General features: G+C 49.7%; 1 protein-coding gene and 1 long non-coding RNA gene across 2 annotated transcripts; one reads left to right on the top strand and one right to left on the bottom strand.

Moving 5' to 3' along the window:
- Positions 1-679: 679 nt before the first annotated feature.
- Positions 680-4,978, bottom strand: LOC124688930. The gene is made up of 4 exons (XR_006998672.1): positions 4,263-4,978; positions 3,600-3,721; positions 3,237-3,338; positions 680-837 (listed from the first exon to the last, which is right to left on the bottom strand). It is a non-coding gene; the product is annotated as an uncharacterized LOC124688930 (long non-coding RNA).
- Positions 4,979-10,730: 5,752 nt separating this feature from the next.
- Positions 10,731-13,266, top strand: LOC124688929 (wall-associated receptor kinase 1-like). The gene is made up of 4 exons (XM_047222549.1): positions 10,731-11,089; positions 11,273-11,628; positions 11,747-11,914; positions 12,050-13,266. The coding sequence occupies exons 1-4, from the start codon at positions 10,731-10,733 to the stop codon at positions 13,264-13,266; spliced, it is 2,100 nt and encodes a 699-aa protein (XP_047078505.1).
- Positions 13,267-13,625: the final 359 nt, after the last annotated feature.

Genomic DNA, 13,625 nt, shown 5'->3' with positions numbered 1-13,625 from the left:
TCTAAGCTGGTCTCACGATCAAATGTGGGAGGTGATGTAGGCTTGTGTGATCATGCACAACATGATCATCGAGGATGACCACAAGAATCATGTTAGGTCACATGTTGGTCCCTATGAGTGTCAAGGCCCTCTCGCGGAGGTTGATCATGAGTTGCCTGCAGATTTTGCTGATTTTCTCGCCATGCACGCAGAGATCCGTGACAGCAATGTGCATGAGCAACTTCAAGCTGATCTCGTTGAGCATTTGTGGAGGATCAAAGGAAATACCGTGGCACCTTGATGTATCATCTAGCCCTTTTCATTATATTTGATTACTTGTTTTATTGTTTGTTGTAATTTAATTTGAAAACAATCCTCGAAAACATTTTTTTTCATATGCTACATTTCATATAAATGGTTTGTGTTAGAAAAAATATTTTAAATGTTTGGGGGCGGCGTTTGGGGGACGCGGCTGGGGAGCAACGTCCCCCAAACGCGGCACGAACAAAACACGTCCCCCAAACGCTCAATCCGGCGCGGTTTGGGGGACGGTTTGGGGGACGCGGCTGGAGATGCTCTAAGTAAACTCCCCAAACTCAGTCACAGTTGGACGGACAGGGACTAGCCAGATGCTGCACAACCACAAACTAACCGCAGCTGGGCCGAAACAAAAGACATGTACGCTATTCGCTGCCAGAAAACAAGTCATCAAATTTTGCATAACAACTATATTCAGTTCAAATACAAGACGATGAACATACACAAAGCTACCTTCCCCTGCCTCAGACCAGCGCTCCAGACAACGACACCATCTCCTTGCTCCTGGCGATAACTCGGAAGCCAGGTTTCATGAGCTCCCTGTAATCTACCATGTTATTACTACAACAGGGGGTAAGTTTCAGTAGTACCTACATGTCTTAAAAGAGACAAAAAAGAATATCAAGTTTCTCTACGCATTATATACATAATAATAAAAAGAATAATTTGAATAAGAATAATTTGAATAAGATAGAAAGAGCCGCTCGGGTCGTCCCTCTCCATGGCGAGTCGGGGCGGAAACCCTAGCCACCGCCGCCGACTTCCCCTCCCCCCCTCCCCTCCTCGTCGTCCCCTGAGACCGCCGCTGGCGAAGCCTGGCGCGGCCGATGACGGGGGCGGCGGGGTTCCTCGCAAGGTCCCCTGGTGCGGCGGATGGAGGATCGCCTCCGCACTAGGGGGATGGCCCCAGCACTTGGTGGATGATGGCGGCGCGACCCTCTCGCCGGGCGGGCGGTGATGGCGGCGGCGTGGCCCTGGTCTGGTGGCGCGTTTTCTCCTCTCTTCATCGCAGGGATGGGGGCGGCGGCGCAGCCCCGACCTGGCGGCGCGGTCCTCTCCTTCCTTCCTCGCCTTGGCATCGCCGGGCAGGCGGTGATGGGGACGGATCTCGTACTGCTCCTCCTCAAGGTCTGGGACCACAGCACCAAGGGCGGCGGCCCTGGATGGCGGGGACGGGGTCGACCTGGTGGCAGGTGGCGGGTGTCTGGTGCCGCTGACCGTGGCATCGTGGTGGTGGTCTTCTCTCTCGCCGGAGGAGATCGGCTAGTTGTGTGGCTAGCCATGGCGGATCTCGCGATCCGTCGCCTAGCTCCCGATGGCGAGGCGCAGCTGCCGGTGAAAGCCGGCCCGGACTTCGTTCATGGCGGATGATGGCGGCGTGTTTCGTCGTTACCTTGTTGAAGGCATTGTCTGTCTGCGTTCTTCGCCTAGGCTGCTCCAGGGGAAACCCTAGACCCGGGTCTCCCGGATCGGATGATGGTGGCGTGCAACGCCGTTCTCCCTGTTGGAGGCATCGTTTTTGGAGCAGACAACAGATGTCGGTGGTGCTGAGGTGGAGCAGTGTGCTTTTGTTGTGTCGGCATCGTCGAGTCGCCGTGGCATGGTGCAGTGGTGTCTCAGGATGAATGCAGTGTGATGGACTCGTGCAGGATGGTGGAGTCGTCTGGCGCCGTGGCGGCATCGATGGCAGGCCTAGCATGGTCAATGCGATGATCTCTCTTGAAGATGGAATCGAGGAAGACGGCGGTAGCAACTTCTATGGCGTGTGCGTTGACATATGCTGAGAGTCTGCTTGACTGGATGTGTTTCTCATCTGCTATTGGGCGGCCTAGGAAGGCATTTGGTTTTTAGTTGATGTGAGTTGGTGAATTGTCACCCCCTTCATCCCTCTGTAGGTTTAGCGAGGTGGCTTCGAGTTTTGATCTTTTGCATTGCTCTTGTAAGGTGTTGTGAATAATCTAATAAAAAAAATCCGTGTGCATCCCTTGGATGCAGAAGGTGGGGCGATATTTCCCCCATTTCGAAAAAAAATACATAATAATAAAAGTGAAATATTTCAACCAAAACACAAAGCCTGAATTACGAAAAACTTTATTGATCTACCAATCAAAAAAAAAAAGGACGTACCCAGTGCTGAGAGCTCCCGCACTGTGCGGGGTCTGGGGAAGGTGTTAGTGGCAAGCCTTACCCTCACGAAGTGCAATGTGAGGAGACCGCGACTCGAACCTGGGACCTCTCGGTCACAGGCGGTGAGGCTCTACCGCTGCACCAGGCCCGCCCTTCTATTGATCTACCAATCAAACTGACCAAAAATGACCCAACTAACCAGATTTCAAAATCAAATGCACGTCGCTAATATTTCTAGTGTTGAGAAGATCATCCACACCTTCCATAACTAAACAAACAAGTCACAAATACTAAACAAGGTTATTCCAATTTAATAACTATACTTGAGATACTTAAAATAAAAAAAACAACAATCAAAAAACTACTACTGGGACCCTCGAGTAAGAACTCGATGATTCTCCAGTAAAACATTCAGTCTGCTTAAACTAAAATAGCAGTATATAACAATCTGGAGGGCAAATTCTTCATACTACAAGCCTGGGACAAAATATTCGACTAAATTACAAATAATGGCAATCTAGAGGAAATGATGCTGACACATTTATACATCTTTTCATATGAGAATAAAACATACTTGGCAACATAGTTTTCTTGTTTTACATAATGGAATTGACCCCAGCAACCTGTGTATCCAAAGATGCACATGACCATAGATCAACATCTTAGTAAGTTAAAACCTACCAACTAAACAGCCACCACAGACCAATATGGGGGTCATCGGCGATAAAACCAGGGCAGATCCTACCACACAAACACTCTTGGATTAACATGGCAGCAATGTATTCCAGCTCGACCAAAGAAAAAAATCCAACCTTTTGGTGCTAATATTGATGAACTACTGGACGGTGGCGGCGAGGTAGCCGCGGAGTTAAGCTCCTGGACATGTAATCATCTGCGTCTGCGCATGATTGCGTCTGCATCAACAAAAACAAAAGAAAATGAATCAAAACGAAAATACAAGCCACACAACATGAAACAGACCGTATGTCACCAGAAATTCTCGACACATTCAAATGCAAATGAGAGATGAGATGGGCAAATATTCTCAAAGAGTGCAAATGTAGTGCAGCAGGAGACCATGAGTCAAGGTAGCAAGTTTGTGATGTGTGGATAGACAGCTAGCTAGGGAGGTACCACAGGAAGAAGAATAATATGAAGTAAAGCTTTGTACATACCAAATGCTAGCTCCCAGGTTGATCGAGGACCTCAATATCTAATCTAGAATAAACGCTTTCAAGCCTCAACAAACGTTTGAGCATTCAGTCATTTAACCACTCTGTTCACCATCAATCTGAACCTGCACAGATTTAAGAAAATGACAAAATTCATCAATAAAGTTGCTCTTAATGGGGAGCCAGAAGTTAAACTGTAACAGCGTAATAAGGAATAACCAATGCTGGCATAGATAAATGTACTGGGATCAACTTATTCAAAAAGGAAAAAAGATATGTATTCTTCAAAATTAAAGATTAGGTAGACATGTACCCTGTGTAAGACATAAAGGGTGCAGAGATAGTCTAGCTCATGCCATTAAGTACAAGTTCATGGAAAACAGTAAGCAAGCATTGCACAGCAAAACAAATAAACAGTTTTGAGTAAAATGATAGTGCGCAAATAAATGGAAAGAGACTTTACATGCTACAACCCTACTGTTTGGTGCATTGTTACTCGATGTACACAGCAAACACTACCCAGTAATAAGCATAGGTGAACAATACTGAACATTCAAGTTGGCAAAAGAAAAATGGCCCTGGTGCCATTAAAACTTGAGCATCCATTGGCAACAGGCTTACAAAAATGATAATCCAGATTCATGCTCGATCAAGGGAAAAATCAACCTTTGATCACAAGGTCGCTACGGTTTGTCATGTGTGCGAGCAGCTACATCTCCAGCAAGTTGTGGCCACTTCCAGGGCCGCATACATACAAATATGCACAGAAGCATAAATCAATACATATTCATGGCGATAGGGTGACATAAAAAGTGAAGTACAAAAAATATTAGAAATCTGCAGTAGAGGATTTTTAACAAGAACATTACATTCATATGTATGACAATCCGAACTGATTAAAAAAAAGGAGCAACAGATTTACTTATAGAGGCTGGACACTAGTAGTTTAATCAATTAACCAATAATACACATGGACACTAAATATAGAAGGATCTTCTAACAAATGCTCTCATCGACTGACTATTCACAACATGTCAACATGTGCTACCAATGTTTCGAAAAAACTCACGCTACACACAATTATTAGCAAACAGATAACAACTTCTATAAATCATTATTGCAGTTTGCCGCATTAAATTTACACATGGTAGACAAAACACAACTATCTTCTGTTTGTTTCTCACCCAGCATTAGATTTACACATAAGCAAGAACAGGGGGCTATTTATTCCTGAAATAAAATCTGCAGAGAAGACGAACATGAGTTCAAAAGCCACACAAGAGGAATCGGAACAAGAGCAGGACCTTGAAGACGACGGCGGTGACAGAGTACAAGAAGACGCTGGACCGGCGGACGTAATGCTCTAGGAACTTGTCCAACACATCCAGTCCTCCCTGTGCTGAAGAAAGAATCAATAGCAAACATTATAAGTGAACTTTGCAACATAATAAAATTGACAGTGAATCAAAATCAAGAGAGTACTGCAAATGGAGGCCCTATGCTGACAAACAAAGCAACAAAAAAAAAAAACGACCTTTAGGTGTTGACAAGGTCCTGACCGGCGGCAGCGAGGTAGCAGTGGTGGGGCTTGGGGACAACGTCCTGCGAACAAGAAGTGCAAGCAATAAGACTCAATTATTGTTGATCTGTCTGGCGAGGTATTAAGAATTTTTCTTGTTGATCTGTTTAAGCCAATGGTAAGGAAATCGGTAATAGTTAACTGCTCGGTCAGCTTGGGAGTAGCGATTAATCGGAATTCAGATGATTAACTGATTTAATCGATCGGCTATTAATCGATGTAACCTACACAAATTAGCACGTAAAAAACAGTTTATATAAGAAAAATAATAGTATATGAGCATCTATATGTCTGGTCCTACTTCTCTATAGCCTAAAATCCCAGAAAAAACATGTATGCTTCTCCACCGTGACCTAATCTTCAAGGTCACGAGCGAATCAGGATCCACTAGTCGAAGCCACGTTTCTTTCCACTTCTTATCCTCTCACCTCTGAAGTTTATCTTCTCCCACCACCTACCTAGGGTAGGTCCCCTCTTACACCTCAACCACCTAACCTATAGAAGGCGCCCTTGAGCTCCTGCACGAGCTACTCAAGGTGGTCGAGCTCCTGTATCTAGGCAACTAAGAGTAACTGGTCTGGGAGGGCAAGGAACTAGTTGGCGACAACGGAATTCGAGCTGTTGGAGGCTGCAATCAAGCGGGAGCTTTGCAAAACCTACTTTATTGGGGAGGGGTAGCGCCTGTACTAGCTATATGCATTGAAAAGTTTGTAACTTTTTTGACCAAGTGCAGTAGTTAATCGGGAACATACCTAGTAATCGGACTTTCGGTACGATTAATCGGGCTAAAGGATTAACACAAGAGATTAATGGTAATCGACACAGTCAGGCTCCTAGTAACGATTAATCGTTCTAGTAATCGCTGAATCGGCCTAGTTTTTGAACAGTGGTTTAAGCCCAGACATATTTTTGAAATGTTGCAATACATTTTGAATATGCTACTGAAAATGAAAGGCAATTTTATGTAGCAAATCAGACCATGCATGCTAATTGCACAGATAAGCTAGTGAGGCCTAATGGAGGCCTAGTGCTGCTAAACACGACTCTAATGGAAGCCTAATGATGATTATTAAGCTAATTAACCGTAACGCTAATAGGACTCTTAATGCTAAAAGAACTCTAATTAAGCCTAGTGCTAAACAGGGCTAATGGAGGTCTAGTGCGGACGAACAGATAAAGAACGACCTTTGGACGGTAGCTCGGGGGACGCCTCCTGCATACGTCCTCTGCAGATCCTGCGCGACCACGGCCTCTTGCAAAGACGCCGGCCGCCGGGCAGTTGAGCAGCGCGCGGAGGATTCTGGTGAGGAGCGGCGGCGGAATCGGTGGGCAATTCTGGATACCAGCGAACAACGGCGCCACGTCCTCCACTGGTTCCTCGGAGCGCGTCGTGGACGACGTCTCTCCGTGCCCCGCGACGCCGCCGCAGCGCGTCCTGGTGGCCAAGCGCTAGCTCGCCGGCGTGGAGCTCCTCCGAATGCCCACGGCCGAGATGTGCGACCCGGTCCCGCCAGCTCGACGACGCCGCGCGCATTGATGCACGCGGGCGTCGGCGAGCCAGCCGGCCGCGTCGCCGGAGGAGATGCGGGCCGGAGCAGGGTGGAGACGGGGCGGCGCCGGCGAGAGAAGGGGATCGCGTTGGGTCTGGGAGTCTTTGCTCCGCGTCGTCGAGTCTTTGCTCTGGCTCGGAAGCAGGTGGAACTGGGGGTGGAAGGAGGAGGGAACGGCGGAGGAGCAGGGGGAGACGGGGCGGCGCCGGCGAGAGGAGGGGATCGCGTCTGGTTTCCAACTTCCAGGCCTGTGGGCTACGGCCCACGGTAGGTCCTTTCTGCGGTTTTCCTTTTCTTTTCTTCCGTCTACTTTAGCTCTTCCCGCCTCTTTTTTCCCTTCAAGTTTTGTGTTGGCGCTCAATTTGCATTTGCATGCGTGTGCTCTTCTTATATGCAAAGCAACCATGTATTGTTGTACATACGGACACAGCTACACTCCCGGGCACGTACCCGCGACAAGGTGCGCTCGGGTGGGCGAGCGTTCACATCGCCTCCACCCTTTTGCTATGCGTGAATGCACCACTAGTAAGATCGGTGCACCATGACAAGAATCGTGTGAGATCCCGGAGGAAGAGGTGCGAGTGCAAAACTGCGCTTTCCTCGGTGCGAGTGCAAAAGAGCCACGTCGACATGGGAACCTGAGGAGGCTGGGTACGGGGTGGAGGCTGGACGCGAAGGAAACGATGAAACCTACGTCGCTTCTGCCTCAAGTGGGCCCACCAAACCGGCACAGCCAGGTCCACGTCGTCCCTGACGGGCCCAGCGCGTGCATGCAATCCTGCAAGCGCGGCAGAATCCGCGAGCGGATTGGCGCTCGTCTCCCAAGCCGCGTAACTGTAGGCGAACTTGAAAAGGCAGCCGCAGCGGGGCTTAGCGGAGAGGACGCCGCGGTGGAAGACGACGGAGAATGCGTGGCGCCTGCTTCATCGAGGAAGAACCCTAGAACCGGTAGAGGCGTCACACGACTGTGTGAAAGAGGCCCTCGCCAGCTACCGACCCGAGGAGGGCGAGACATGCAAAGCCCTGTCGGAGAGGCCGACGTCGAGCTCCCTCCACCTCGAGCCGCTCTCCGCGCCATGGCCGGAGAAAATGAGGACAGCGACCTGCATACACTTGAACCATTAGCAGCCTTACCTGGCGCCACCGAACCCGGAGTGGAGCAACGTTCCCAGAAGCGCGACAACGGAGATGGAAATCCCACGTCCGCCCCTCTGCAAGGAGCTCTTCATCTGATTAAAGGGACGCCGCACCTCCGGCGAGCACGGCTGTGAGGGGTAATCCACAATGGCCTCCTCCGCAACCTGAACAGCCACATGAGCCTCCATGCCGGTCGCCTCCACATCATCCACCTCCACAGCATCCACCTCCGGCATCGCATGCAGCAAGGAGAACCTATTCTGTGCCATCAGCGCTAGGGTTAGACCGCCGCGGCCGGCGGTGGGTCGCCAGGATCTCCCAGATCGCTCATTCGGCTCATTCCGCTCTCCCAGATCTCCAAAGTTGAAAAGTGCTAGCTAATGGATCTATATCACTAATAGTCTAACACACATAAACAATTTTTGCCATGAAAAGTAATAATATTAGGATGATTCAAACCCCACTCAACTTGTGCTGCCTAAAGCAAAAGGTTTTCTTGTTCTTCGATACATTTACCCTTACTGTTATTTTTTTAGGCTAACAAATCAAACTCCTTCTGTGTACCATTTGACCACTTGATCATGTCAGTTTGAGTAGGACCTGTGTTTGTTGTAACATTGTACCCTCTTGATTCATTTTTATACGACATTTCTTTATTAGTGATCACAGGTGATAGTGAAGTGTCACACGAAATCATATATATTGGTTAGTGAGTCAAGATTGCATACTTTCTGGTAAATGAAATATCACCAGAGAAAATATATAACATTTATTGGTGAAGCACGCCCGTCTAAAGAACACGAGAATATCAGACATTTGTGGATCATTCTCAACATACTTAATCAAAGGTTATGCATCCTAAATATGTGTTCATAAGTAGAGATAATATAAATAACTACAACCAAACTATACAGTACGTATTAACTATGCAAAATAACAGCAGACACGAAAGAAGGGAAATAGGAAATCTTCATTTCACTATACCCATAGCAAGGTCTGATTGACTAACTTTAGAACATTCCAAATTGATGAAATCCCACATCTTAGGTGCATAGTTTATTCTCTGAACTCAAGATTGTGATGGCTGGATCCAAACTGGTGGGGGCCAATTCAATCTTGATGAAGTAGGAGGCAATATATTAGTGAAACTACTATCTTCCATGTTAAAGATAAAAGCTTGCCGAAGGCCCTTATCATTCAAAACCTGCCGATCTGAAAATCTCTTGGAGAAAGTATTAAGATTCAAGTCATCCGCATGGTAGATGCTGTTTGGTATTAATGTGGGGAAGTCCTTCGCCGGAAGCAAAAATGAAGTGTTGAAACCTGTAAACAACGTGTGATCTTGGAGGTTGTTTACTCTGGCAAGTTTCTGTTCAACAAAATCAATTTTGTAGACACAAAAGTTGGCTGTCACACGCTCCTTCTCTTCCTTTTCATCCCACTTATCTTCCACTTGCACATCTACATTATACACTTCTTCCTCCTTTATTTCTGTCGCAACATCGCAATCCTTGTTCACCACTTCCGCTGCTGATTCTATTTCCTCCTCGTCCTCCTCTGCCTCTATGTCTTTCGCCACCATTACCCATTCCAGTATCTCATCGAAATCTCTGTTGTTGTCGTCTTCTTCCTCACGGAGCTTGTCCGTAGACAGGTGGTGCAGCGTGGCTGTGCCGTCGTCATGGTCGGCCGCGGAGTAGAGGAGGCAGGGTGAGCACAGGTCCTTGATCTGCATATATGGTGCCGAGGGTACGAACGAGCAGATCGACAGGAAGCTCGGTCCGATCGCACGATGTGCTTGACGCTGGAGCGTCCCCGGCGACCACGACGGCATCAGTTTGGTCCATGGATTCTCCGGCGCCTAGTTATGAATTCCGGCGATCTGATCGATTAGAACGCAACAAAGAGAATCGTGCCGCCAGGCCGTATTGTGTCTGTTGATTCAACTTTTGGAGGCTACGTGTACAGGCATGTATAAATATATACACGTATGCCAGGAGACCTGCCCCAGTACAACACGGTGATGGACCTCCGGATCCTACTCAGACTCACCCCAGACCGGTCGGAGGAGCGGCCGACGGGCGACGGAGGAGGCACGTACCGGTGGCTTGGTTGGAAAGAAGAGGACTCTTTTTCGTAGCGGTTCCGAAAGAAGACGACTCTGTCTGAGGCTGACCGGAAGCTGCACGCCCACACAGGCCGCCGTAGGCAGCGCGTCCACTGGCCTGGACTTGGTCTCGCACGACCGCACGAGTCCATCAGTAGCCGCACCAATTGTCGATATCAAAGTTATCCTAGACGGATCACACGACAGGGCATTACTCATCCTAGACATACCTCGTGCAGGATGTGTCGTCGTCTACTGCACGCAGATTGCGAACTCTTAAGTGGACGTTCGGAATTGAACTTGGCTAATTCCTCCTTTAAGTACTGTCGATGTAAATAAAACTCTCCTGCTAAGCAATGATTCCAATTTCTCAACCAAAAGAACAGTTTCTCGAAAAGAAATGGGCTCTTCGCGGCATTCAATTCTGAGAAGGAATAAGAGTTCCACACAAGCTGTTAAACCAGTATAGTACTCCTACTTCGCGTGTATGAATTAGTTGCAGATTCTTGAAGCAAATCAGTGGCAAGGTCACATGGATAATTGGCCAACAAGCAATTCTATATTGATCCACCTGGCCACTTGGCGCGTGAGGCTGCCATGGATGACCAGCCAGGTCAAACCTGCTTTCATGCATATGCTTCCTTCCATGCTTCTTCAGATAATACTTGGTCGCGTTCACAACATGCATCTACCATCAACCGAACCCGCTCCGTGTGTATATATCGAAGCAGAGAATGCAACCGGAGCAGAACATGTCAAGAATGGCAATCAACACCGTCCTGCTTCTGATCGTGCTGCATTCGCTGGTGGCAATCGCGTCGGCTCAGCAGCAACCGGCATTGGCGCGGCCGGGGTGCCGCGACCGGTGCGGCAACATCACCGTCCCCTACCCCTTCGGCATCGGTGCCGGCTGCTACCGCGACGACGGCCTGCAGGGCTTCCAGCTCGAGTGCGACGACTCCGGCCCTTCCCCTCCTCGCCTCACCATCTTCGGCTACAACCACCGCCTCGCCGCGCTATCCCTGGCGTCCGGCGAGACCCGGGCCTACCTGAACGCGACGCGCGAGTGCTTCAACTCCTCGGGCGGCTTCGTGGAGCGGAACAACAACACCTCCTACATGTCCCTCGGCACCAGTCCCTACATCTTCTCCTCCACCAAGAACCGCCTCGTGGCGCTTGGCTGCCCCAACCTTGGCTTCTTCGTCGACGCCCAAGGATACTATGTCAGCGGATGCATGTCCGTGTGCCGTCCGTCGCAGTACGCCATGCCGGGCCTGTGCACCGGCGTCGGGTGCTGCCAGAGCTCGATCCCCTCTGGGGTCAGCTTCTTCGAGCCGCACCAGCGCAACTTCCCGCAGGACGACCCCACATTCGGCACCAACGCCACGACCTGCCACTACGTGTTCCTCGTCGAGACGGAGTGGTTCAGATACAGCGACCGCGTCTTTCTCAACCGCACCGACGATTTCGACGTGCCCGTCGTGCTCGACTGGGCCGTCAGAAACGTCGCCACCTGCAGCGCTGCGAGGCGAAACGCGACGGACTTCGCGTGCCGGAGCGCGGACAGCGAGTGCGTCGACTCCACCAACGGCGCTGGGTACCGGTGCAACTGCTCCAAAGGCTACGAAGGCAACCCCTACCTCGACGGTGGATGCACAGGTACAAACGCCGTGACCCAATACTGAATTTCAGTGCTCTGTTAGTACTACATTGGTGAAATATACCAATGGCGATCGAGGTCTGACGATCAATGTTGAAATTGCTTTGCAAACTGAAGACATCGACGAATGCCAACTCAAGGACGAACACCCGTGCTACGGACTCTGCATGAACATGCCGGGGAGACATGTATGCATATGCCCTCCGGGCACTAACGGAGACGCTACCACCAAGAATGGCTGCCGGCCGAAGGACAAGTTCACCGTAGCTCTGAAAGCCCTTACAGGTATACATAATACTCCATTTACATCGATAGTCTCATGAACTGGTAGCCCACTTCGTTTCTGCAATTTCTTCTAGTGAATCTAACTAAGCTTTATGCATTTATCGGAAAAAAAAACTAAGCTGTATGCAATTTCAGGAAGCGGCGTGGGACTAATCTTGTTAGGATCCATGCTCTGCTGTCTCAGCCTGTGGCTGCAGAAGAGCAAGCTCATCAGAACAAAGCAGAGGTTCTTCGAGCACAACGGAGGCGTCATCCTGCAGCAGCAGATGCGGTCCTACAGTAGAGCTGCCGGAGATGCCACCGGCGGGTTCAAGATATTCTCCGCCGAAGAGCTCAAGAAGGCCACCAACAACTTCGCCGCCGACCAGATCCTTGGCCGCGGCGGCCACGGCATCGTCTACAGAGGTGTCCTCGCGGACAGTTCGGTGGTGGCCATCAAGAAGTCCAAGATGATGGAGGAGGCCGAGACCAAGGAGTTCGCCAGGGAGATGCTCATCCTCTCCCAGATCAACCACCGGAACGTCGTCAAGCTGCTCGGCTGCTGCCTGGAGGTGGAGGTGCCAATGTTGGTGTACGAGTACGTCTCAAACGGCACCCTCTACCAGTACATCCATGGAGGCAAGGGCCTTAACGCTGACACGGCCTTGGATACCCGTCTTCGCATCGCGGCAGAGTCCGCAGAGGCTCTGTCCTACATGCACTCATCTGCCTCGCCACCGATCCTCCACGGTGACGTCAAGACGGCTAACATCCTACTCGATGGCAGCCTCACCGCAAAAGTAACGGACTTTGGGGCGTCGAAGCTGGCTCCAAGCGATGAGGCCGAGATCGCCACTCTGGTGCAGGGCACCTGCGGGTACCTAGACCCTGAATACCTCATGACTTGTCAGCTGACCGACAAGAGCGACGTGTACAGCTTTGGAGTCGTGCTGTTGGAGCTGTTGACCAGGAAGAAGGTTCTCTCCTTCGAGGGTCCGGAGCAGGATAGGAGCCTTGTGTCACGCTTTGTGATGGCCGTGAAGGCTGGCCGGCATGACGAGCTTATGGACGACAAGGTGAGGAAGGATATGGGACCTGAGGCATTGGAAGAGGTCACACACCTTGTGGTGAGGTGTGTCAGCATGAACGGCGAGGAGCGGCCGGGGATGAAGGAGGTCGCGGAGAGGCTGGAGGCGCTGAGGAGATACCAGCGGCACCCACGGGGTCAGACTGGAGGTGGTGATTTGGGGGAGGAGGAAGATCAGGAGAGGAGCTTGCTTGGCGGGAAGCAACACCGTGATGTCGACTACAAGTTCAGGCCGCATGATGTGCTTGATCTGGAGGAGGGCAGTACATACACGTTTAGTTTGTAGGGTGATTAGTGATATATTGCACCACAACATCATGACGTATAAAGTTCTTTTTTTATGTCGTTATTGAAAAGGGGAAATTCATGGTCTAAAATGAAAGAAGAGAAAATTCGATATGCCGCTTACGTGTGTTGGTGGTTTGGCCATTTTGGATAGCAAGTTTGACACACGTAAAATTGCTTTATTAGCAAAGTGGGTTATGAAATTGGAGGCACGGTCGCAAGGCTTAAGTTTCTATGAGTTGAATAAGTATTTAGGGGCAAATTAAAGCGACTCTACAATCATGGACTTCGTTAAATTGTGCTTTCCTTAATAGATCCTATGCCTGAGTTTTCCGGGGCAATAGCTCTTATGCGACGTTT

Source organism: Lolium rigidum, chromosome 2 (genome assembly GCF_022539505.1).
Source record: "Lolium rigidum isolate FL_2022 chromosome 2, APGP_CSIRO_Lrig_0.1, whole genome shotgun sequence".
NCBI lineage: Eukaryota > Viridiplantae > Streptophyta > Magnoliopsida > Poales > Poaceae > Lolium > Lolium rigidum.
Note: the sequence above shows the minus strand (reverse complement) of the source record. Positions and strands in the feature narration are given on the sequence as shown.